The 25,572-nt window shown below is 48.4% G+C and overlaps 2 protein-coding genes across 2 annotated transcripts; both read right to left on the bottom strand.

Annotated features, from left to right (window-relative positions):
- Positions 1-7,030: 7,030 nt before the first annotated feature.
- On the bottom strand, positions 7,031-10,804 carry c11h5orf15 (chromosome 11 C5orf15 homolog). The gene is made up of 3 exons (XM_058087107.1): positions 10,666-10,804; positions 7,913-8,730; positions 7,031-7,748 (listed from the first exon to the last, which is right to left on the bottom strand). Exons 1-3 carry the CDS (start codon positions 10,775-10,777, stop codon positions 7,614-7,616), a joined length of 1,065 nt encoding a protein of 354 aa, XP_057943090.1. The 5' UTR covers positions 10,778-10,804; the 3' UTR covers positions 7,031-7,613.
- Positions 10,805-11,275: 471 nt separating this feature from the next.
- On the bottom strand, positions 11,276-16,395 carry vdac1 (voltage-dependent anion channel 1). Its single transcript, XM_058087895.1, has 9 exons — positions 16,292-16,395; positions 14,530-14,599; positions 14,349-14,398; positions 13,689-13,841; positions 13,561-13,613; positions 13,264-13,491; positions 12,914-13,064; positions 12,273-12,330; positions 11,276-12,070 (listed from the first exon to the last, which is right to left on the bottom strand). Exons 2-9 carry the CDS (start codon positions 14,594-14,596, stop codon positions 11,979-11,981), a joined length of 852 nt encoding a protein of 283 aa, XP_057943878.1. The 5' UTR covers positions 14,597-14,599; positions 16,292-16,395; the 3' UTR covers positions 11,276-11,978.
- Positions 16,396-25,572: the final 9,177 nt, after the last annotated feature.

Below are 25,572 nucleotides of genomic sequence, written 5' to 3'. Positions count from 1 at the left end.
AGTTTAGCGTTAAAGCCAGAATGGGTGTAAACAGTATTAGCAGCGCTAGCATTAGCAGTGCTAGCATTAGCTGTTCGATCCATGCTTATCCTCACCAGGGTGGTGGGTATGCTGGAGCCTATCCCAGCTGACTGGTCACCCAACAACCGAGGGAAACATCCCATCATATCATATCATTGTTGATGTACCTGACAATACTAGAAATAGTAGAAATATACTCCCTGCCAGGCGAGTCCCATAAAAACGTTGCTGTCAGCAGAAGACGAGCGGGAGACGAGCGGGAGACGAGCGGGAGCAGCCAAAAGTGAGCGGAACTGATCCAATGAATGCGTTCGTTTGCCACTAAGCCTCGTTTGTCAAGGCCGTCACTAAGCCAATTAGGAGCGACGCCTCTTTGGTAGGTCCGCACGTCCTCCGACACGCCCTCACCGTTCCTAACGGGATCTTAACCAGGACTTTACACTAGCTGCACGGTGGTTGAGTGGTTAGTATGGAGGCCACACAGTCAGGAGATGGGATGACCAGGGTTGGGATCTTTGCTTGGCATCTCCATGTGGAGCTGGCATGCTAGCTTCATTGGCCGCTCCTAATTGTCCATAGGAATGAATGTGTGTGGGGGGGGTTGTTTGTCTATACATTAAGCTAAGCTAGCTCGTATCCTCTTCCTACGTTGCATCCTTTGTTGTCCCTGCGGTACGTGATCTTGGCCACCCCAGGGAAGCTACTTTTAAAGCTCCGCCTTAATTGCTGGGGAAATATTCTCCTCGGAAGCGACGATATGCCGCATGCATTCCCGCGTTCCGACAGCAGCATGTTGGCGGTCCATCGGCGTTTCATCCCGACAGCCGACAGTGAACTCGTTACCCCGTGAAACCTCATCCTCCACGCTGCCCCCAGCATGAAGGCATCACGCCATATCTGCCCAGGAAGTCCGCGGCAGGTAGCCCCCGCCTTCAGTGACAAGCGTGGCGCCGGGCCCTAACACGCTGAAGATTAACCTAATCTGCCGTCACCGCCGCAGACATCGCTAGCGGAGGAAAAGCTTCCTCCCGGAGAGGATTTGCTCCCGCTTCTTGAAGTAGACCGTGTCCCGGGATAATGTGGGATTTCCGCCCCAAAATGCTAAATAAATATCAAGACATATAGCATGTAGATTAGCACGCTGGGAGGCGGCCATGCTGGATCAACTTGTCTCTCTCGCTTTGGGATCAACACTTCCTGCTTCCTGCACTTTCTATTTTTACTCCAACGTACTTCCTGGGTTGTACACACCAGGTACTTCCTGGGCTGTACACACCAGGTACTTCCTGGGCTGTACACACCAGGTACTTCCTGGGCTGTACACACCAGGTACTTCCTGGGCTGTACACACCAGGTACTTTCTGGGATGTACACACAAGGTACTTTCTGGGTTGTACACACGAGGTACTTTCTGGGTTGTACACACCAGGTACTTCCTGGGATGTACACACAAGGTACTTTCTGGGTTGTACACACCAGGTACTTCCTGGGATGTACACACACAAGCTACTTCCTGGGCTGTACACGCCAGGTACTTCCTGCTTCACAGGTCATGTGACCTGAGGTGATTGTGTTGTCCGTGAAGGGGTTCACTCCTGCCGCAGCAGCATGTTAATGTCGCTGCACATACTTTGCCAGCGGGCAGCACCACACATGAAATACTAGAGTACTAGCTAGTACTAGTACTAGTACCAGCACACTAGCGTGGCTGTCCTTAAAGGGGCCTATGACGCTGGTGTTGGGCCTTTGTCCTGAGATGTGGACTCCTATAGAGCAGCTACAAAGCACACAAAGCTTTCCAGATCTTCCAGACTCGGCACCTCTTCCTGCTTTTGTTTGTTCAATGTTCCACTGGAAGGTAAGCAGGGAGCTTTTGGGTTTGTTTACTCATTTTCTAGGTAGTTGGACCACTGGTGCAGTTTTCAGGTCATTCAACGCTTTTGGGAATATTCTTAGTTTCCAGCTCAGTCTACTACTGGGGGAAGATCGTCTGGGGCTTCTGATTGCTCCCCACATCTTCAGTTCCTTCCTTAGTTGGTGGGTTTTGGTCCACGCATTGGTGCTTCCTGTTTGTTCTCAGTCACCAGCACGAGGAGGAAGTGGAACAAAGCACCCAAATGTTGGATTGACCTTGGCAGATCTCCTGCCATTGTACTCATGAGCAATGGAGTTGTGTAACACGTGTAAACACTTCTGCCCTTGCGTCCTTCCCACCTGTGATTCCTGCTCGCCTTTTAGCCGACCGCCGGACGTGCAGAGTCGGACATTCATCACGGCTCCAGCGCTCCGAACACGGAATGTGGCTGGCGCTCATAAATCTCGGAGTCACGGGGGGCATGTTCGGGGAAACCTTCACCGTTTGTCCTGACGAGGCTGCAGATGGCGTCTGCTTTTGGGCTATCCATTTTCCTCAGCAAGAAGGCGTCCTTCATCACGTTTCCATCAGAGTGAGACGTCCTACAGAGATGTCGTCTGGAATGAGAGCGGTGGTGTCGGCCACCTCAAAATTAATTCCCAGGTAATGTGGCGGGTGGCGCTGTAGCTCGACCCAGATGACCATTTAGGCAGTCGGAGAAGAACCGTCATCCACACGGAAACGTTTCAGGCCCAAAGGTCTTAAAAGGTCTTTGTTTTAGGGAGCCAGACGCTATTTTTAAAAATGGCTTCCCTGGAAATACAGACGGGTCGTTTCCATGGAGACTGAAGCGCTGCTTTTTTTGCTCATGAGACATGGGGGGGGGGGGGTAACAACCTTAGAATTGAGTTTGACACCCCTTATTTTGAGCGTTTGAGGTGGTCCATTCCATACGTGGCGTGTTCCCACAGCCGCAGGGCTCCTATTGGCCCGCTGCCTGGGGATTGCTATGATATGCCCTGATGCACGAAGCGCCGTTTCAGCTCTGGCCTTCGTTTGTTTACGTCAGTCAGAGAGGAAGCAGCTGTTGCATTTGACACCTGAGCTTCCTTCTCTGCTTGCGGAGCGTCCTTCAGGGCCGCCGCTAGCCCCCAGCTGTTAGCGCCCTTCCCAACACTCGCCGTCGGCTCTCGTTAGCATCAAGTGCGGCCGCTGGAAAGAGACGGGGTGCAGGAGGCGGTGCGCATGTGGTGCCGCCGCCACAGCTGGGCTGTCAAAGTGGAAAGCAGAAGTAGTCCGACTCTCTGGAGAGACCTCCACCAGGAGCGCAGCAGGTGGCGCCGTGATGGAGGTGGCGCGTGGGGACGAAGGGAAGGAGGTTTCGCGGCAGACGTGTGGCGGTAAATGGTGGAGGGCAGATGGTGGTTTGTTGGACACCCCAATAGATCCCCTCGGACGCCGCAGCGGCGCAGACGACGGTCCTGATGAGGCTCCGAGTGAAGGACACGCAGGACATCATCTGGCCGAGGTTTTACTCGCCGTGGTGAAAAAGGCGCTACGTGACCTCACGTCATGTTCCATATGATAGCCACATCATCAGCGCCTCATTGAGGTTTTTCCTCAAGCCAAGTTACTTGATCTATTGAAGACCAGAAGCCATAGAGAGCGTCCAGACGGCGGCTGGTAAGAAGACGCCTTCACGGCGTGGAAGCCAGCAGTCGGCGACCAAAGACGTGTTTTTATTGTCTGGCCAGCAAAGCCGCCTGTTTGTTTCCAATTCCCACAGCTCAATATTGTTCCTGCGTCAATAATTCCCTTTCACCTTTTCTTTCTCTGCTGCCTCCGACTCCTTTCACAGCTCCTGAGAGGCTTTATCCGCCGCTCCTTCTGTTCCATTGTGTCCTCCTCAAAGCCGGGCAAAGGCCGACGGCTGACGGCGGCGTCCAACACAAAGAACACGCCGGCGACTCTGCACGCTTTTGTCTTACTTTGCTGCTTTTTTTCTTTGCAGGAAGTCGAAGATGGCGAGCTACACGCCATCCTCCATTACCGAGCGATACCTCTCGTCCGTACGTGACGCATCCTTCTTTGGCTTTGCTGCTCACGGAGACGAGCAATGGTTGGAGATGTCTTGGGCTTTGCTTTCTGACAGAGTTGATTTGGGGGTGTTGTCCCTTGCCCCCATGTCAAGGTCTCGTAGGGGAAGAGACCCGGACCCAGCTTTGCCCCAAACCCCGCCCCCTTGCCAAAGTGGTTGTTTAGTATGAAAGCACCAACGCTATCCCATGAATGTAAACGGTTATCATATGGATATTTTGCTGGAAAAGATATTGTGGTTTTATGTCTTCCTGTCAAAACAAAAAACCCTACGGAGCTGCAGAAAAGACAAGACGGAGGACAGAGTGACCATGAAATGCTAAGCTAAAAATAAAACACACGTAGAAGGTGATCAAAGATGAACGCTGACGTGACGAGGCGGCGGGTGGAGATGCTTGACGGCGTGATGGCAGCCGTCAAGGAGGGAAGCCAAGTAAAGAAAATGAGACATGAGCATCTTACGTCAGTGGTGGCTGGATGGAGGACGTAACGTACATAAGATACATCTGGATGGACACCATGGACTTCATGAACATGGCCTTTGACCTCTGACTAGGTCATGACTGATATCTCAAAATGGAACGTACAAAAAGGAGTTAGTCGTGATTAGCTGTGCCATTCTTGTTCCTGAGGTGAACGATGGCTTTGGGCATGATGCCAGCGTGATGCCAACGTGATGCCAGCGTTCCCAGGAGGCCAGGGGGAATGCTAGTCCAGATGCTGAAGATCTGAAGGTCTTAGTTCCTCAGTAACTACTCTAAATGTATGTGCCTTAGCCATCAGTTCCTCAGTACTGTATTTCTGCGTATTTAGTGGACAAACCAGTCAGAGCTTTTCCTCCCGTCACTCACACACAGCACCCGGGCTGGATAGACTTTGATTTGTGATAGCGCTGTGTGGATGGACGTACTTGGCCACGCTGAGGTTTTTTTTAACATCCAGACCCCCAGGGTGAGCCTGATAAGCTCTGGCCTCAGACCAGCCCCCCCCCCCATAAATACAGAAGGAAGACGCTGGTGCTGAAATAATAATAATAAATAATGACTGACCACCAACCTATCCAACAGTCCACTGGTCCAGTCCAGCTGCCGCCACGTGGCCTGGCCAGAACGGGAGCAGCACCCCGTCCCCCGTATGTGCAGTGCCTGGCTCCGAGGCACTAAGGCACTGGTTCAGCCTTCATCTGCAAACACCAACAGTGCACATGAAAAGGCTGATGGGCGGCACATTCCACATTAGCCTTTTAGGAAGCATCAACATTGACGGCAGAAGGAAGCCCAAATACGTCCCGTGTGGAGAAACATCTGGATTAATTTCATTTCCACCCAAAAAGCTTTGCTCTTCTTATCAGGCAGCAGAGACTGCAAATGTTTACTTTCCTTGATTTCATCAAACTTCCCTGCTGTGCTTTTCTGGCTACACACGGCCGCCATTGCTGTGTGCATCCTGCCCCCTGGTGGCCAAAGGCCTCTACTGCAATGGCTCTAATGTGGGGAAGGTACATATTGGCATTTCAGCAGCATACTGGAAATATTAAAGTCGGAACATTGGGGAAAAAGAAAAACACATTTGAAAAGTTGGAATATTCTGGAAATAATTACACTTTCTTATTTATGACTTAAAGAAAAAAAAAATGTTACCGGGCGGCACGGTGGTCTAGGGGTTAGCGTGCAGACCTCACAGCTAGGAGACCAGGGTTCAATCCCACCCTCGGGCATCCCTGTGTGGAGTTTGCATGTTCTCCCCGTGCATGCGTGGGTTTTCTCCCACATTCCAAAAACATGCTAGGTTAATTGGCGACTCCAAATTGTCCATAGGTATGAATGTGAGTGTGAATGGTTGTTTGTCTATATGTGCCCTGTGATTGGCTGGCGACCAGTCCAGGGTGTACCCCGCCTTACGCCTGAAGACAGCTGGGATAGGCTCCAGCACCCCCGCGAGGAAAAAGCGGTAGAAAATGAATGAATGAATGAAAAACTGTTACCTTCATTGGCCACCCAAATTGTCCATAGGTATGAATGTGAGTGTGAATGGTTGTTTGTCTATATGTGCCCTGGGATTGGCTGGCCACCAGTCCAGGAGGGACACCCCCCCCAAGACAGCTGGGATAGGCTCCAGCACCGCCACCCCAGTGAGGATAAGCGGTAGAAAATGAATATTCATTTTGCACATTAGGACCTTAATGAGGGTTTACTAGAGCTACGAGATGCAAAAGCAAGAAGGGGGACTTAGAAATCAAACATGGAACTTGTCATTAATAAATAATAATAAAGTGAAATGTTTTTTTCACCTGATGAAAGGTTGAAGACCACAGGCTATAAAAGCCATCAGGCATTGACACGGTCAGCCCTCCTGATGGCTACATTCAGGGAAGATCCTCAGCATTACCCAACAAAAAAATGAGCCGGAGGATGGATGGGCTGTCCGTCAAGACACGGGGCGGTTCTGGACCCAAACGAAGGTCCCTACTGGTACAGACTGCGGAGCAATAACAAATCAGACGCCATCTGCGGGAAAAGGCTTTCATAAAGAAAAAAGGGATCGCCAGGGAGCATCAAACATGGGACCTTGGAAGGGGGAAGAAAGTTGGATTCTCTGATGAGAAAAAAATGGAACCTTGACGATCCAGAAGCTTCCAACGTTCCTGGCATGATAAGGAGATCTTGTTTTGGATCCATCGTGATCAATCACAGCAGGGTGGGCATGCTGGGAGCTGGAATGGGTGCAGATTGTGGAAGATCTAGAAAGCGTTGTGTGCGGGTTATGGTGTGTAGCTGCTCTACAGGAGTCCACCACTCCATACCACGGCCATCATGGGCATCGTTGGTCCCTTTAAAGATCAAATAGCTTGAAATATATTATGACAAAATACATGAGAACAAACTACATCAAGTTGTCATTTTTGGAGAATTGGCTTGGGAAAAAAGTTATACTATGGAAATAAAGTCATGTCATTCATAATGTGAGAACACTTTTACAGAGGCTGAGAAAGTTGAAATATATGCTTTTTTTTTCAAAATCAAAACAAGCATCGTGCACGGATGAGGCTGAGCGCTCTTCATTTGATTTGTGCTTTATTGTCAAAGGAGGATGATGGCATGGATGCTAACGATACACGTGATATGAAAGTGCCAAGTATGGAATGAGTAGCGTACCGTGACAGCAGAAGGCCTAGCAGGGTGCTGGTAAGGCAACCAAAAGTACTCATGTTGGTAATGTGGGGCTCCGCAGGGCAGGCATCTCTCTCTCTCTCTCACACACACACAAGGTGAAGACTGAGTGAGTGGGGGTGTGTGGCTGATTGACAGGGACTTCACCGAAGTCATAAAGCAAAGAGGAGCGGCCAGGAGACCTGCATGGCAGCATGTGGCCAGTAGGGGGCGTGTAGCAGCATCCTTTCCAATCAACTCTTTTTCTACTCTGCATAAATAGGACTTTTACCAGGAGTACACACTCAAAGTGTCATTTGTTGTCTGATCAGAAGGGGGGGAGATAAAAGCAGATAAAACACCCCCCCCCCCTTGAAATGAAACAACCCAAGAAATGCAGACCTGTAGAAAATAAGAAAAACACATCAGGATGTCAAACAAACATGGATGCCCACCAACAAGGCCAGCATGGGGGGGTCTGGACTCATGGTTCAAAAGATGTAGTCGCGGGTCATTTTGAGGGACGGCATGGCCTCGTTGACGTTCTGGTCCAGGCGGTGGTATTCCACCGTGTTGCGGGAACAAAGACTCTCCTTCCAACGGCGGCTCTGAGCCAGCAGGAAGATCTGGACGTGGGTGAAGAACATGTGACCATGTCATACCAGCCTGTTAGCATTACCCCAACCCCAGAAGTAAACAGCAACTAAATGCCCCCCCTGCCCCCAGCGGCCCCAAAGTAAAAGGATGCACAGATCATACGCGGACAGGAAGTGTATATGTGAGGACCAACCTTCCTCTTGTTGTGGTAGGTGATGTAGATGATGGCCACCAGGAAGGCTAGGATGACCAGATGGAAGAAGAAGTGCGAGTCCTCGTCGTCCGCATTGTAGAGGGCGGGCCCCTTGTAGCTGGGGTCTTCCTTCCTGTACGGCGCCTCCACTCGGATGACCGTCTGGTCTTTGGCGGTGGCGTCGCCGGCTTCCAGACCGTACTCCGCCTCCAGATCTTCGCTGTCGGTGTAGTTGTCCTGGTCGTCGTCATCGTCGTCGTCTCCGTATTGATCCGTGGCTTCTTTGCCGGCGGGCTGCAGGAGTTCCAACTCAAGGTCCTGCAGAACGGCGGTTGGGTTCTGAGTAGCCAAGGATTTAGAGTCCAGGGCGGTGGTGTCCTCCACTGCGGGCTTGGTGAGTTGGGGGGTTTTGACAAAGATGGGGGTGGAGGTGGTGGTGGCTGCTTGTGGTTTGGTCTCCGGCGTGATTTTAGCAGCTTTGGGTTTGTCTGTTGTGACCACGATGTTGGATGTGGTGGCTTTGGCCTCCTGTGGTCCTGCACGCTCAGGTCCTTCAGACGTTTGCTTCGGGTCGTTGGCAGAGGAACCGATGATGACCAGGCTGCTTTGGTCCTCTTTGGGCGCCTTGGGTTGACTGGATGCCGTTTGGGTGATGTTGACTTGCTGGATCTGGACTGGTTCCGAGGCGTTGGTGCTGGGTGCTGCTGGATCCTTCGATGCTGCGTTGACTTCAGCTGCCAAAGGTTCTGGTTGAGTGCCGTCTTTGATGCCGGCGAGGGGAGGACTTTGAGGCCCGTCTGCTTTCTTTGCAGGGTCATCTGCAAAGAAAGAACATCAACGCCGGCGGCCACAAGCTCGGCCTCGGCCTCGAGTTCCAGGCGTAGAGGCCGTTGCTGCCAAACACCACCCCCTCCCGCCCCTCCAGCCCTCCCGACATCCCCCCTCAAATTACATAAATTATAAGGATAATGATTCGCCCCACCACCCCAAAACAGTTATTAGCGTCATCTTAACACATGCAACCTTCATCCTACTCATGAGACACCCCGTGGTGCAAATCCCAATACTCTGCCCACATTGTTGCCGTGTTTTGGTCAAAATATGCATTTCCCATGACATCCACCCAAAAGGGAAGGAAATGTGTGTTCATGTTTCAAATAACGATTGGGAATGATGGGCAACATTCCAAAAAAAGTCCTTCAACAAGCAGACACATGCGGTCAATATGGAGACGGTCAGCACCAGGCCCTTTATACCTGCACAGGGTTGCCAGGTTGGAGAATACCACATGATCCTCCACAGATGTACTACATGTGCTAACTATCGCCTCTTTGAAAAAGATAACTGAATAGGAAGAATACACAAATAATCCAAAAGTCAAAAACTATTTAAACTGTTGTGTTAATTATATAAGTATGCTTAGGAGAGATCATTTTCAAACCAATACAAATACTTTCTACTTGCCAAGACCAACATGATTCAATAACTTCTTTATCATATACTTATTTTATTATTATTGGAAGTCGTATTGGGACAAAAGAACATGTTTCCCCTGCTGTGTTGATATGCTAGATGGCCTTAACGAGGAACCTAAGTGTGTGGCGCTAACGGCTGCTATGCGGCAAACAAGAGCGTTGAATAACCTCCATTCAGACGACCATGTGAGGTGATCTAGCATCCCCGTGCTCCCTAAATGAATGCCGTGCACCAGGCAGCGTTGCTCAGAGAGAGGACACCAGGAGGGGTTGAGGCGTCCACCAGGAGAAAGGAGCTATTCATCAACACGGGGCAGCGCCAGCATCAACACTCGAGTGAACACATCGTCTTTGTAGAAAGGCCACATAAGGAACCCATTCCCAACCTACACGCCTGTGCAATACACGTTAGGGGGACATTAGGGGTCTCACAAGACCAGTCCATGCATAAGATAGGGTCCAGGGGAACCAGACGACATTTTAACATTCATTGTAAGGAAAGTACAATGAAAAGATATGACTCTAAATATGTTTTTCATTGAACACAGTTACAACACAATACAGTTGTGTTTTGAATAGGGACGTTGATTTCCATTTTTTAAAAATCACATCAAATCACACCGGCTGCTCGGAGCGTGTGCCCGAATACAGTGCACCTGGCTCCGCTCCTTTCCGCTTCTCCTGGTAACAGTGATGTGCTCTTAGTGATGTCATCATATTTCATAGGACAAATCAACAGGTACACTCGCTCCAATGCACAAACTACAGTTAGCGGTAAATAAAATAAGTACATCATAAAGAAGTTACTTTTTTTTAAAGAGGAGATAGTTAGCACGTATAGTACATCTGAGGAGGAGTGATCACATGTTATTCAACAACCTGGCTACCCTGTGTGCGTATAAAAAGCCTGGTGCTCTCTGCAGCTGAGTAAGTCAATACACAGATACAGGCATAATTAACACATTCGATGGTTTATCAATTAAAACTTTCCGAGTGTTGTCCGAGCGAAGAAAAGATAGTATGCAACTAATTAATGTCACATATTAACTCTACATAAGGTCTTGTCTGTAAATAATGTCATATATTTAAAGTAATAAACGTTTGTCACATCAATAGAAACTTGTGACGGAAGCTGTCGGCCTGTCAATCAAAGCCTTAAAAGACTCTGCTGGTGCTAGCATGACCTGCTAGCTAGCTAGCTAGCCTCGCGGCTTAGCCCTGGCAAGCTAACTTCCGGATCACGTGAGCCGCCAATAAACGCCACGAACACGGCTTTACCTTCCGAGGTGGCGTTCATCGGAGCCGCCAGGCAGCCGCCGACCAAAAGTTGGAGGTAAATGAGAAGGGAGAGGGCACAAATGTTCTTCCTGCTTCGTCTCATCGTCGCCATGTTTACTGGCAGCAGGCACGGGGGGCGGGGAGGGGGCGTGGTTTAAGCGAAACTATGATGCGTCACCACTGTGGGCATTTTTTAAATAACTAATAAGTATCGAACAACAGAAGCTGTGATCGTTTCGACTGACACAACTAGGAAATGTGTTGTAAAGGTGTTAAGCCTTTATGATGGAGATGAACGTGACTGAGGTCAATGGGAAGTGGTTGCCATAGTGACGCAAGAGCATCGCTTTATAATATACATTGCTTTTCAGGCACTGATATATGGGGTGTATAAAATACGGTATGGGGACCTCTTGCGGGCAGCTACATTAGAATTTTACAAGAAAACTAAAAAACATAAAAAGTCATATTTTACCAGCAGAGTTGAAATATTCAAGACAAAGTTGGTTCTTTTTCTAATTCCTAATCTTATGTGAGCCCTGCTGGGCAGACTTCTGTCATTTGTATCTTTTAGACGCAGGAATCTCACAATAAGAAGTACACAAAGCCGACTGGTTGGAGATGTTTATTTCTTCAGGAAATGACAATAGCGTCACATGAACACTGCGCACGACGCCCACAAAAACATGAGTGGAAGACGAAGCGCGTCCTGGACGCATTCAGTAACTCTCATCCACAGGACGCAGCTATCTAACCCCGCCTTTGCCTCCATAAGACTTCACAGCTGGATTCAACTACACGGGGCTGCCCATAAACTAGTGTTGCTAGAAGTAACAAGACACGAGAGACAGAATGTACACATGGGAGTGTGTGTGTGTGTGTGTGTGTGTGTGTGTGTGTGTGCGCGCGCTACCTCCAGCTGCTTCCATCTTGTTCTGTTGTTCTCAAGCTGAACAAAAATAAATGATTTCATTGCCTTGTGAGAGGCAGGAATGCTTATTGGTTCTGAAGCTCTTCTGCGTGTTCTAATCTTTCTTTAGTCACGTGATCGGCTGCCAGGGTGGCCGTGCTCGAGGCTACTTGTTCCCTTCATGCTTCTGTTTTCTTCCCAAAACATAAATGTTCCCTTAAACGTGGTCCTTTAAATGTGGGTGGCGGTCCGACTTAGGCCACCACTATTCATCCACTGTCGTGGCACATCCGGGGTGGGGGGTGGTGGGGCGAATCATTATCCTTATAATTTATGTAATTTGAGGGGGGATGTCGGGAGGGCTGGAGGGGCGGGAGGGGGTGGTGTTTGGCAGCAACGGCCTCTACGCCTGGAACTCGAGGCCGAGGCCGAGCTTGTGGCCGCCGGCGTTGATGTTCTTGCCGTCAAGGAGAGCGGAGAGGGTCAGCTTGATGCCTGCGTGCGTGGGATCAGACGCGCAAATTAGCCCTCATTCATTTCCATTTCAACATCTCAACATTTGAACACAGCGACAGATTCCCGCTTCCTGTGGGAGTTGCCTCCAGGACCACCACAAGTAATTGATGCTCCTCACACGGCTCCTGCTCGCTAGATGGAATGAAGGTAAAGCTCATGCTAAGGTTATTTGGGGTCTCACCTGGTTTAAGGGTCTGTGTGTATCCCAGGCCTATGAGGCTGGAGTTGTTCACCTTGGCCTGTGAGAGACGACACAGTCAATCAAACCTGGTCTAAAGTAGGACTTCCTTCATTCCCATCATCGCTTTTTCCCTCAAACTCAATTCCCAAAAATGACAACTTTGTTTTGTTTGCTTTCATTGCCATATTAAAAAAGAATAGGTATATATTAAAAATGAAGGCAGAAGCGCATTTGACAGCAGGTATAATGCATCGTAGGGACATATGAACTCATGAACACGCGTGTACACACGGTTCAGTTCCGAATGTGAAACTGGTGTTAGATATGTAAATCAGTGATTTTGATGTAAAAGCAGCCTTTTAGTGTGGTCTGTGTAGTTGCCATATCCGAGCTGTGTATTTGCGTCAAAGAGCGTATTTTTGTGTATTTGTGCTTAAAATGTATTTTTTCATAAAAAGCTACTTTCCTCCCTTTTCTAGTTGGGAACTGATATTTCCCTGAAACAAACTTAATTAGTTAATTAAGTTTTTTTGTTCAATTGTATTTTTCAATATTTTAACGTTTAGGCCCCCACCCTGGGCTCTTTGTGACGCGCCCCTGGCTCAGACTAAAAGCGGCGAGCCGTAGTGAAGCTTACACACCGAGAAGGATGCGTCGGGGTCAATCTGGTACTTGGCGGCGATGCCAAAGCGGGTGTTGCTGTTACCGGCGGTCCACGCCAGGTTGACGGCAGTCTCCAGCTGCTGGTTGACCTTCTGGTAGATGGAGCCGCCAAACTCGGTGCCATCGTTCCTGCAAGAGCGAAGCAAACAAAGCAGGATTGGAGACAGCAAAGCGGATGCACTCCATCTGACCCCAGGAGTCACAGACAGGCTTAGCCGAGCGGTTGCCCACTGTGTGTGCCGTTAACTGGCTTGTGTCCACTGGGTACGCTAAATCCCATCAGCTGGACGACGTAGCCGCTCGAGCGCCTGCATACAAACTAGCTTACACGTTTGTATGCAGCTGGAACTCGTCCGTCTTGTATCCCACGGCAAAGTTGCTCTGGGTGATCCTGTTCCTGCCCGCCTCAAAGGTCATCTGGTAGCCGGCCAGCCAGCCCTCGTAGCCCACCACGGCGGCGCCGTGCACAGCCGTGCCGTTGATGTCGTAGTTGACATCGCAGCCCAGGTTGATGTGGTCGCACTTGTAGCCCGTCTTCAGCTTGCCACCCTTCTTGCTGCGGGGCAAAGGGCACGGAGGTTACACAACGCCAAGGGTCCCGCTTCCTGCTCAAGCCGTACCGTACCCGGTGTTTGGCGAGAAGGAGGAGTCAAAAGTCAGCTTCAGGCCCTTGGCCAACTGCAAAGAGGAGCTTTCAGATGACTGGGAAGGAGCAAGATGTCAAATGTTTTACGTCTGCAAGCGGCCACCAACCTGGTCTTCGATGGTGATCTCGGTGCCCAGGGTGTTGTCGGTGTTCCACTTCTCCGTGAAGGTCAGCCCGTGCTCCGCCCACTTGTACTTGGTCTCCAGGGACCCGGCCACCTTGCTGGTCTCGGTGTTGGCAGAGCCTGTGCTGGTGAACTCCTGCGCACGGAAGCGAAACAGCAACATGGGTCTTCAAGTTGAAGATTTAGCTCCAAAGGCGGCCACTCTTACATTTGGACCACCCTTTAAGGCATGACCCAACATCCCCACTGACCGTCCGCTCTCTCGCTCGGAGCCCCCCTATGTGCTACCTGGACGTCCTGCTAGAGCTCCACCAATGTACTCTCAGGTCCAAAGTCTCATCCTATGGACATTCCACCACTCATATGAGATGGCAGCCAGGAAATACCCCCCCCCCAAAGAAATAAATCATGTTGGGCCACTATACTTATGTGCCGTGTGTTTCCTGTGAGCCTCCTTGCACGCTTGCTAGGCTACGCCACGCTACTCACGCAGCATAGCGCCTACGCACGGGAGACACGGGGTGGGCTACTTGCTGGGATGTCGCTAACGTTGATGAGCACCCTGCAGAGCGGTTATCAGGGCAGGAGGCTGCTGGGCTCGCGCGTGAAGCAGATAATCTCATCACTACTGCTGCCGTCTTACCAGGCCATTCTCAGACTTGGTTTTTAAGTCCAGCTTGATGAGCCCAAAGCCTGCGGAGAGACGACAGCAACAAGCGAGGGGGTCAAAGTGTGCGTCTGACGACCGGGACCTGCTAAATATAGTCCTAAAACATCCTGAGGGACACTCAGCAGCTTTGGATGGATAACAGCATGGCGCTCACCGTATCCCTTGGTGAAAACGTCCCTGGCAGACTTTCCCAGGTCAACGTAGGTCGGAGGTACGGCCATGATCTGCAAAGATGGGCGTGGCATCGTGACGCTAAGGACAACACAGTCTTCACTGCTTGGGAGCGGCAATTCACCACACCCGACTAGACTGCTGCCTAAACGGGCGCGCTTGGCTGGGAACAGGAACGGTTAAACAGGAACGGCAGGGGTGTCCAAAGTGCGACCCGGGGGCCATTTGCAGCTTGTGGCTGAATAGTCATGATTACAACAAGTTGAAATGAATCAAATATTAAGAGAAAGAAGATTAAAGAGTGAAGTTGAAATGACCAATGAGCTTTTTCACCTTCATGACAAAACTGAGATGTACTTATCTTGGAACATATAGAGGTTCTTACCCAATGCCGAGCTGGCGGAGTTGCGTGTGGTAAACGTTTGCTTCATTTGGAACCAAGCAAGCCATTCCAATTACTACAATTATAGTTATTACAATATTATTACACCGCCCGCCCATCCCACTGCCGTGTCCACCCAAAACAAATCCATTAGGTGGATGGAGTGAGGTTCCACCGACTGGAAAAGTTAGCGGTCAGTAACTTTTTGTGTCTCTGAACCTCAGCTTATCTCGTCCGCTGTGTGTTTGACCACGTCTGTTATGGCTTCCTATGGAATGTGGTGGCTCACCACAAGTACATAAAGGAACGGGAAACCCCGGGGTAAAGATGTCACTGTGGGAAAACGTGCCTCGAGTATCCCCAGCCGTGCGGGTTTGTAAAAAGACGTTTGTTGAGCAAGACGTCCCCTCTTTGTTCTACCCCAGACGTGTTACAACAGCACGGCGCCTCGGGATAACATGACGCTCAACTCTGATAGCGTACGCCCAGAAGGTGAAGACCCTACAGCAGGGGCGGCAAACTCCTTGACAGCTATGATTGATCTCTGGGGGCCGCCTGAAACTGTGAAAATATATTCATGCATCATCGACTCTCCATATCATGGCACATCTCTGTCTCTGTGCCCCGCCATTAGCTGGCCACCAGGCTAGGGTGTACCCCGCCCTTGGACAAAGGCAGCTGGGATAGGCTCCAGCATTCCCCGCAATGCCACTGAGGATTCAAGGGATGGTTCTGAAATAAAGTTGTATGACATCCAATCAGCGACACGTGACTGGCCTGTCCAGGGTGCACCCCACCAAAGTAGGCTCCAGCTGAGCAGTGACCCACGATGGATGATGGCTGAGGGATGGATGGCCTTGGTGGGGGTCAGGAAGCTATCCGAAAGATCATTGAGTGAAGGAATACGCCGCCGTAAAAAAAAAAAAAAAGCAGCCGAGGTGTTTTAGCATTACATAAAAGACGTGGCACTGAGGTTTAAGACAGACATGTTGGTTATAAAGGTTTCGGTTTAAGTCCAATTGAGCCATACATAGAGGTGATGACAGTTAGCATTAGCTTGCTACCAAGGTGGACAGCGGGCAAACGCCCCCACCGATTCCCATATAGCACATTTATGTGTTTGTGACCCGAGCTGAATTAAAGGGTGGTATTCCCGGCTAATTGGGCTTAGCGTGGTACGTTTGGCCTTCAACCCTGCCGTCATGCCAAATGACCGCACCGTAAAGTCATTAGCCGCCAAGCTAGCAGAGGGCCGAGCATGACGGCTGCTCTTCATACGTCAGTAGCTCAACACAGCTACATGCTAAACCGTAACACATTGACGCCACAAATAAAATCACTTTTAGACGAGAACTATCCGTACCTCGGGTGTGGTTTGCTTGTCCGGGCCGAGAAGGAGCGTGTGGACGTCTGAACAAGGGAGGCGAGAAGGAGGAGGCACCGTGTCGCACACGTTACAAGTCACGCAATACGCTAGAGATGGTCAAGTATTGACCGAGTCGTTCAAATCTCGAGAGTCTTTTACTGAACCGGGACGTCACTGTTAATTTATTCACCTATATGAGCTACAGTATAAAGGAAATTGGGTAACGTGGCATTAATTGTGCAACTATTAATGTAATTGCATTTGTATAAATGTATTAACCCAGTGGAAAACAGCGAAACATTTGCTCCTTGACTCAAATCAATTCTCCTTCCCACGTCTTGTTTCTGTTGCACTGGTCGCTTGTGATATTGTTTAACCAACCAGAATTTGTTGACTTTACTGCATAATACTGTGGATTCCCACAGTGAAACCAAACTCGAGTGGATTGAGTTTTCGAGTCACTTCAGTGAGTGACTCATAAAAAACTCGAGTCAGTAAAAGGAATCAAGCGTACCATCACTACAATGGCAAGCAGCCGTCAAAGATGCTACGGGAGCTATGGAGGGCAAGACGGATCCCTTCCTGTTTGCTCCTAATTTGCTGTCAAGTTATGACGTCGGTAAAGTGTAGGGATCTCTCGTTAACAACTGGGATTGTCATATTACTGGCTCTATTTTGTATCGGAAAAAACGCCCTGGCCTTCTTGTGAAACAAAATAGTGCCCATGTTCGGCCCCAAATCTGCACCCTGAACTCAGCGTGGTGTTTTTCCGGACACGTGAGGGACACTATCTGTGTCTGAGTGACTGTCTGCGGTGCTGCTGCGCTGTCGTGAAGCTGTTGGTCGTGGGTGGTGTAGTGATCACCCGTGGCCACCAGATGTCAGTAGTGGCAAGTCACCTCTTTTCCTAACCGGACTTCTTTTTAATTCCATTATTATTCACGCCTGCTTTGACGCTACACAGCACGGAGAAGTCAAAAGGAAATCAAATCATTTTCATGTAAGTCATTCTAATTCAAGTTCCGCTAATAAAGTCAAATAATGAAAAAACATGAGAGCAACAATAGGATTGTATCTTGTTGGAGAGTAATTCAGCTTCATTCACATAACTCATGTCTCCAGAATGACATCAAATCTAATCCATTATTATTAGTCTATCCCAGCTGTCTTGGGGGAGAGGCGGGGTCCACCCTGGACTGGTGGCCAGCCAATCCCAGGGCACATATAGACAAACAACCATTCACACTCACATTCATACCTATGGACAATTTGGGGTTTCCCAAGTCTCATTTTCTCTTATGATGACTATAGGGGTGTTATGTCATGTCTACAGGGCTCTAATCATGTTAAAAGTGTATTAAGAAGGTGGTAAACATGTCTTGTTTTCTCTTATGATGTCTACTATATTGGGTAATAGGTGACTATAGGGGTGTTATTTCATGTCTGGAGGGCTCTAATGATGCTACCAAAGTGGGTTTCTGTGCCATAAATGTTGCACTTATGAAGAAGGACACAATGCATTATGATAAAAGTGGGATTCCTGTATTGACTTTGAGATATCTGCGTTGTGTGACGTTTGTGTGACGTTTGTGTGACGTTTGTGTGACGTTTGTGTGACGTTTGTGTGACGTTTGTGTGGTTTGACGTGGAAATCCACGGACTGGAAGCCAAGGGGAGGAAATAAAGGGCGTATAAATCTTGATTTGTTTGTTTATCTCAGCGTCTCGTGCGGTTGACGTGCTGGGAAGGAGCGAGAGAGCGACGTCGTCCTTCCTGTCTCGACCTCGCTAGATCAGACGCCAGACAATGTCGCAGCCTGGTGGCGGTCTGACTCCCACTCGCCTGGTGTGTGTGTGTGCGGTTATCTGCACATCGCTGACACACCTACGGCATGACTCTCTCTCTCACACACACACACACACACACCTGTTGTGTTGCCGTGTGGGAAGTGGGGGTGCAGTGGCGGATGCATTGGCGGATTCTTCCATCAGCATGCTAGCCAACGTTACTGACTAGCACTGATACGTAGCACTGATACGTACAGCGGCCCCCACAATGAGAGTGGGCCAGGCAGGTCCACAACCCCCTTCTGGGACCCGACCCAGCAGTGGAGCACCCCTGCCTTCCATGTTCAGGTCTGATGATGTCATGCTGGAAGTCCTGTCTTCCACTGGTCCTGCTTCTACACACCAAAGCTTTTATGGTCGTTGTTTGAAGGAGGCCATGATGCCATGAAGTCACATGATCAGCTGGAAGCTCGCTAACGTGTTAAAATCTCAAATCAAGATGTTGTGTGTCCTGGCTAGTCCGCCAATACACTTTTGTGGATTGTCCTCCACGGGCCAACGCATGGCGCTAATGAGCTAGCATGAAGCGGCGAGCACCGGGCCACTCGGGGTTCCATTTCCTGTTGCCACGGGGTGGCGCTGAGACGGACTGAGGAAGTGACCTACACGGAGCTTCAAGGTGTCATCGTCATCTGATGTACCAATCAGGATGAAGATCTGACCTTGTGGGCGTGGCTTATTAGCTTTAAACTTTAGTGGCAGACTGTTGCCATGCTCCGCCCACATCCTATGGCTCCTTGGCAATACGCCATAGGTTTCACCCAAAATGGCCGACTTCCTGTTTGTTATACAACATTTTTTTTTCTTTACTTTTGGACATCCAATCGCTTTCATGAACCAAGGAGAGGAACAGGAAGCAAGCCCAACTCCAACTCCACCCCCAAACCCAACCCCACCCCCAACAAAGACAACAATGATTGACATCACCAACAGTGAAGGGGGCGTCACCCAGTGAGTTTTGGGTGTTTGCGTTGGGGTCCCCTGAAAGGTCACATGATGTGACATGCTAAATGTTGCTGAGTTTTAGCGAGGCCCTCTAAAACGGGCTTACTGATTTTGTAGAGGGGCATTCCAAGATGGCCGCCTTCCCGGCTGCTCCTGCTGAAGGATCCGTACTTCTGATCGACATCGACGAACGCGTGCGCGTCACGCTGCAGCGTTTCCTCAGCATCAAGCGTGAAATCGCCACGTCGAGCCTCATCAACAAATTCTTCCATATCGCCCCCCCCAGGTGCCTCGCCGACATCAAAGGGGCGGCGTGGTATCTCAGCGCGCCGGCGCCTCCGACCCCAGACGTCCGCCCCGAGACACGGGCGGGAGGGAGCAGCCGAGGAAATCGCGATTTCATGACTACCTGGCAGGTAAGGGCTGCTCCGTGTCGCACCAGATGGCAACAGTCACTTCATTAGGTACACCTGCACAAGCCAACGGCTGCCATTCGGGTGCCACCCACGAGGCTGGTACTTGTAGGACAGACACGCCACATGGTGGCGCTCTCATCGAAAGCCATAAGTCACAGTGACTTGAAATTTCTCACGTAGCAGCGCTACATCCACTTCAGGGTGTTTCCACGACGAGCCGTGAAATTGGGTGCACACCTTTGTGGGACCGACGTCCGCGGGAATGGTTGGAATATGTGCACTAGGGGCGGGACTTACGAACTCACTGCCCCTCAGTCATTGGTCGGTTCCTTCATGCCGACCAGGCTAACCAACAAACCATCCAACAGTCCAGGGTGGACCCCGCCTCTCCCCCAAGACAGCTGGGATAGGCTCCAGCATGCCCCCACCCTGGGGAGCATAAGCGGTAGAAAATGGATGAATGAATGAATATACAACTATTATTGTTTCCATGTATTGTTGTGTGATTAGTTTGTGTAAATGTTTGCAACACATCTTTCATCCTTTACTGGAAGGCATGGAAACAATCACACACACACACGCATACACACACACACACACACACACACACACACACACACTCGCCAAAGAATGATATCCATCATGTGGATCCACATCCTCCCGTGGGCCACATCAGACTCTTTGCTGTGGAAAAACTGATTCCAGATCAGGCTGGCCACTGCCATCTGTGCCCCCCCCCCCCTCACCCCACCCCATCACCACTAGAAAGAGACCACTGTGGACCCGACATTTAATAAGCCAACAAGACCCCCACCCCCACCCCCACCCCGCCCAACTCCATGGTCCCCTCTGGAGGGCGCCAACACAATGTGATGTTTTTCTTGTTGCTGATTTGTCACACGCCGTCATTTATGTTGCGTGTGCGTGTGCATGTATGCGTGTGCGTGTGCATTCCTGAGAACTGGTGCATCTTTCCAAAACGACCCGTTGCGTTTCTTCCTGCCATCCAAAGTGGAAGCATTCAGTGATAGCATATGTGAAAGTGTTAGCGCTAAGTAAGTGCTAATGATTGTGCTAATATCCATCGTGCTAAAACTTACACAAAGGTTCAGTGTGGTTTGGATTAGCGTTAGCATCCGCTTCCTAACATGTTAGCATCATGTTTCACCAGAGATCAATATTGGAGTATCCTGATTAGCATTGGCTGTATGTTTCTTTCTGTGCTAATGCTAATGCTTTAGCATGAGTACAGTGATGAGCCATGAGTTCCTGTTGGACCTCACGCTAAACCGTGGAACAATCCCAGAATACGCTCAAGTGTTCTGGTTCTGATTAGTGCACGCTCCCTTTTGTCGCTAAAGCTAGCACCGTAGCTTCTACTTCCCGTTAGCGACTCATTCACATCAGTTTTTGTGAGCAAATTAAGTTCTTTCTGTGAGCTTATGCTAACTAGCCCCTCATTTAGTGCCTGTGCCCAATGGAAAATGCTGGTTCTGATTTAGCCTCCATTGGAAATGCTAACATATTAGCCAGTAATATTGACGTGTCATGACTCAGATTTTAAGCTAATGCTAATGCTCAGTTGCATCAGCTTCTCTTGTGGCTAGCTCTCTGAGCGAATGTGCTGATCACCATGAGGTTCTCCTCAGCGCTAACGCCCATTAGCTAACACCTACTATAATTCTCTTCTTGAGTCCATAAACTTTTCTGACTCTGATGAGCATTGGAGCCCATGTTTGGACCGTAGCATCATGCTCCAGTTTGGCGTTAGCTCATGCTAACACGTGAGCTAACGCCAAACAGTTAAGTTAAGTTACAGTTTTCCCCCAGAGGCCAATTCTAGTTGTTATTTTACTTCTTATATTTGTTCATGCTAACACATTAGCATGATTAAAGGTGAAATATATACTATGTCTACATATATATGTTACAATGATGGAATGTGCAATGTTTATATATACATATTTAGCTTAGCATGAGCTAAAAGAATGAATGAAGATCGGCACAGAAAGTTAGCAACTAGACCAAGAAAGGCATGTTTTTATTCACGTGTGTAGCATGACCTTTTAGTAGCATAATAGCATCTTTGCTACAACTACCATCCTTTTTTCTGCTAAAACGTGTTGGAGGTATTTTGCACTAAGAGTGTGTGTGTTAGTGTGTGTGTGTGTGTGTGTGTGTGTTAGTGTGTGTGGTTTGGATCCACATCAAAGGCCCCAGTGAGTCTCTGCATTAACGAGGCCTTTTGTTTCCTGCCTGCCAGATTTACCCCCCCCCCATGTGTGTGTGTGTGGGGGGGGGGGGGGGGGGTTAACCTGTGCACTGAAAGGCCAAGCGTGATCCTCCTCCTCTTTTGTGTTTTGCTCATTTAACGGAGCTCATTCACTTTTTTTAAATAAATATTTTACATTTCATTGGCAACTTTTTACTGTCGTTTTTATTATTTGACTTCATTTTGCAAATATTTCACATTCATGTCGATTATTTCCATTTTCATGTTTAGTAATTCTGTAAGTACTTCAACTTTCTTTTTAAATACTTTTCATACATTTCCACTTCACATGACTTTTTCTCCATAATATTTCCATATTGTCCCCATAATATGATAACTTTTTCCTTGTATAACCATTACTTGAAATACATAATAATACATAATAATGTTAATACTACAGCAGACCATGACATCATGAGGTTTCCCCAAGTGAGCCCTGATAGAAGTTTGGGATGGCTTAAAACGCTCACTTCCTGAGGGCGTGGCAAAAATGATCTTTTGTGACATCACAGAGAAGCGGACCTCCTTATATGGGCGTGGCTACAGGCCAGATACGTTGTCTGTTTTTCTTGAATATTTCAGCTTCATGCTACTAAAATGACCTTATTCTTCCCTTCTAGTATTACAGTTTATTTACTGCAGTACACACCCTTCCATGCGTGTATTTATTGTGCGTTGGCATGTGTTTTGTGATATTTCCAGACTTCCTGTTCTATGCTCATCATAACGCTCTTGCGGTCCACGTGCAAGGTGTGATGCAATATGCCAACGTGCGTGCGATGGTTGGATTCTCGGAGGCTTTTGGGCTTCCTGAGCTGCACTGAAAGCCCCAAAGAATCCCAAAGTTGAAGATGTTTGTTGTTTTGGTCGGCAAACCAGCAGATCTCATGAATGTTTGATAAGCTGCTAGCTAGCAAGTCAATGGAGGCTTTCAAACACGCCCAAGCTCGTTAGGAAGTTCCCTCGTTAATAAAAGATCAACTCTTCCACTCATCCATCTGGGCGGAAAACTACAGTATTACTTTCTACTTCTTATTTCTTGCTACTTTCACCTCATGTCCGCGCCAATGACCGACCTGAAGAAAGTCACTTCCGGAAAAGGGAATATGATACTACATGTTGCAGCGTGGTTCAGGTATACACTACATGGACTACATATACTACATATACCACATCCTGTACATACAGTACATTACCATTTAGCACTACCACACCCCCTTACTGCTTTGTGTAGTACTGCTTGTAATGCAGTTGTACCTTGAAATCAACTAACAGCAATACAGTATTGAAAATGCAGCACAGCGCCCCCGCCTGGAGGAAGAAGAGGCCATCTTTGATTTGTTGACGTTCCACTCTGCAAGATGTTCTATTGTTCATTCCTTTCTATTTGTTTTCTATTGTGTCTATTTATTCCTTCCCAATGTTTTCTATTGTTTCTATTTATTCTTCCCAATGTTTTCTATTGTTTCTATTTATTCCTTCCCAATGTTTTCTATTGTTTCTATTTATTCTTCCCAATGTTTTCTATTGTTTCTATTTATTCCTTCCCAATGTTTTCTATTGTTTCTATTTATTCTTCCCAATGTTTTCTATTGTTTCTATTTATTCTTCCCAATGTTTTCTATTGTTTCTATTTATTCTTCCCAATGTTTTCTATTGTTTCTATTTATTCTTCCCAATGTTTTCTATTGTTTCTATTTATTCCTTCCCAATGTTTTCTATTGTTTCTATTTATTCTTCCCAATGTTTTCTATTGTTTCTATTTATTCCTTCCCAATGTTTTCTATTGCTTCTATTTATTCTTCCCAGTGTTTTCTATTGTTTCTATTTATTCCTTCCCAATGTTTTCTATTGTTTCTATTTATTCTTCCCAATGTTTTCTATTGTTTCTATTTATTCTTCCCAATGTTTTCTATTGTTTCTATTTATTCCTTCCCAATGTTTTCTATTGCTTCTATTTATTCTTCCCAGTGTTTTCTATTGTTTCTATTTATTCCTTCCCAATGTTTTCTATTGTTTCTATTTATTCTTCCCAATGTTTTCTATTGCTTCTATTTATTCTTCCCAATGTTTTCTATTGTTTCTATTTATTCTTCCCAATGTTTTCTATTGTTTCTATTTATTCCTTCCCAATGTTTTCTATTGCTTCTATTTATTCTTCCCAATGTTTTCTATTGTTTCTATTTATTCTTCCCAATGTTTTCTATTGTTTCTATTTATTCCTTCCCAATGTTTTCTATTGTTTCTATTTATTCCTTCCCTTCCCTTATTTATTCCTTGTTAGCTTGGCTGTGGTAGAAGCAGGATGAGTTGATGACTTTTATTAATCATATTCCTCCATATTCCATATAACATCTTTTTTCAAAGACACATTGAAGGAAGATAAAAAGGGGGGGGGGTTTGTTTTCTACTCCCCAAAATGAGTGTTGAATATGAATGAAGAAGTTGGGCCATGAAAGACGACACAAGTTGTTCAAAGCATTTTGTTCCGTGCTGTTTATCGTGGTTCGACACGTGGTTAGCTTCCGGGGCGGGTTGGGGGGGGGGGGGGGGGGGGGGGGGGGCACGACAAGATTTCTCCTTCTGAAGAAATGTTGGATGGGCTCCAGGCCTGGGATGATAAATAATAATAAGTAATCAATATATCGGCGTGTGCGTGTCTTCTGGCCTCAAACGGGCAGGAAGGGGGTTGGCTCTGTCCCACCAACCCCCCCCCCCCCCCCCCCCATCAGGTAGAAGACTTATTTGCCCAAAGTGTTGATCCATGTGGTAAAAGAAGTAGTGTATTAACGGCGTAGCAAAGCGCAGGCGATCAGGACAAGGTGATCAATAAAAGACACGCGTGTCCACAAGGTCCCTTGGTGGCGTGAAAATGAGCTCACGTCTTCCTTTTTCTTGTCTATATTTAATCAAGACGCGTAAACAACACAAGTCATCTATAATTTACATTTGCATACATTGACACCGTCCTTTTTAATCTGGTTATTAATATGCATCCACCATGTTCTATAAATATGCAGCGTTATGCTAATGTCTGTTTGGATTTCATTCAGCCCTCCCAGATGCAGACGGGCGTCGACCGCCGATGAAGTCCAACAAGACGGCGCGCGTGTGAATATTTCTCAAACAGGAAGTGGAAGATAATCAGCATGAAAAATGCATGAAAACTCTTTTTTGGTCCGACTGACAACTTTGAAGCGTGTTCTCGTTTCCCTCCTCCTCATCAGGCCGACGCTCCTCCTGAACACCAGGACTAAACGTCATGAACGCAGACACCACATCATGGAGGCTGGCAACGCCACGCCCTCTCATGTTTCATACACGCCACTGCATCTTCCTCCTCTTCCTGCCTGGCCTCTTCCTGCCTGGCCTCTTCCTGCCTGGCCTCTTCCTGCCTGGCCTCTTCCTGCCTGGCGTCTTCCTGCCTGGCCTCTTCCTGCCTGGCCTCTTCCTGCCTGGCCTCTTCCTGCCTGGCGTCTTCCTGCCTGACGTCTTCCTGCCTGGCCTCTTCCTGTCTAGCCTCTTCCTGCCTGGCCTCTTCCTGGCTGGCGTCTTCCTGCCTGGCCTCTTCCTGTCTGGCCTCTTCCTGCCTGGCGTCTTCCTGCCTGGCCTCTTCCTGTCTGGCCTCTTCCTGCCTGGCCTCTTCCTGCCAGCCTGTTCCTGCCTGACGTCTTCCTGCCTGGCCTCTTCCTGTCTAGCCTCTTCCTGCCTGGCCTCTTCCTGCCAGCCTGTTCCTGCCTGACGTCTTCCTGCCTGGCCTCTTCCTGTCTGGCCTCTTCCTGCCTGGCCTCTTCCTGC

This window comes from Doryrhamphus excisus, chromosome 11, assembly GCF_030265055.1.
Source record: "Doryrhamphus excisus isolate RoL2022-K1 chromosome 11, RoL_Dexc_1.0, whole genome shotgun sequence".
NCBI lineage: Eukaryota > Metazoa > Chordata > Actinopteri > Syngnathiformes > Syngnathidae > Doryrhamphus > Doryrhamphus excisus.
This window is presented reverse-complemented; position numbering and strand designations above follow the sequence as displayed.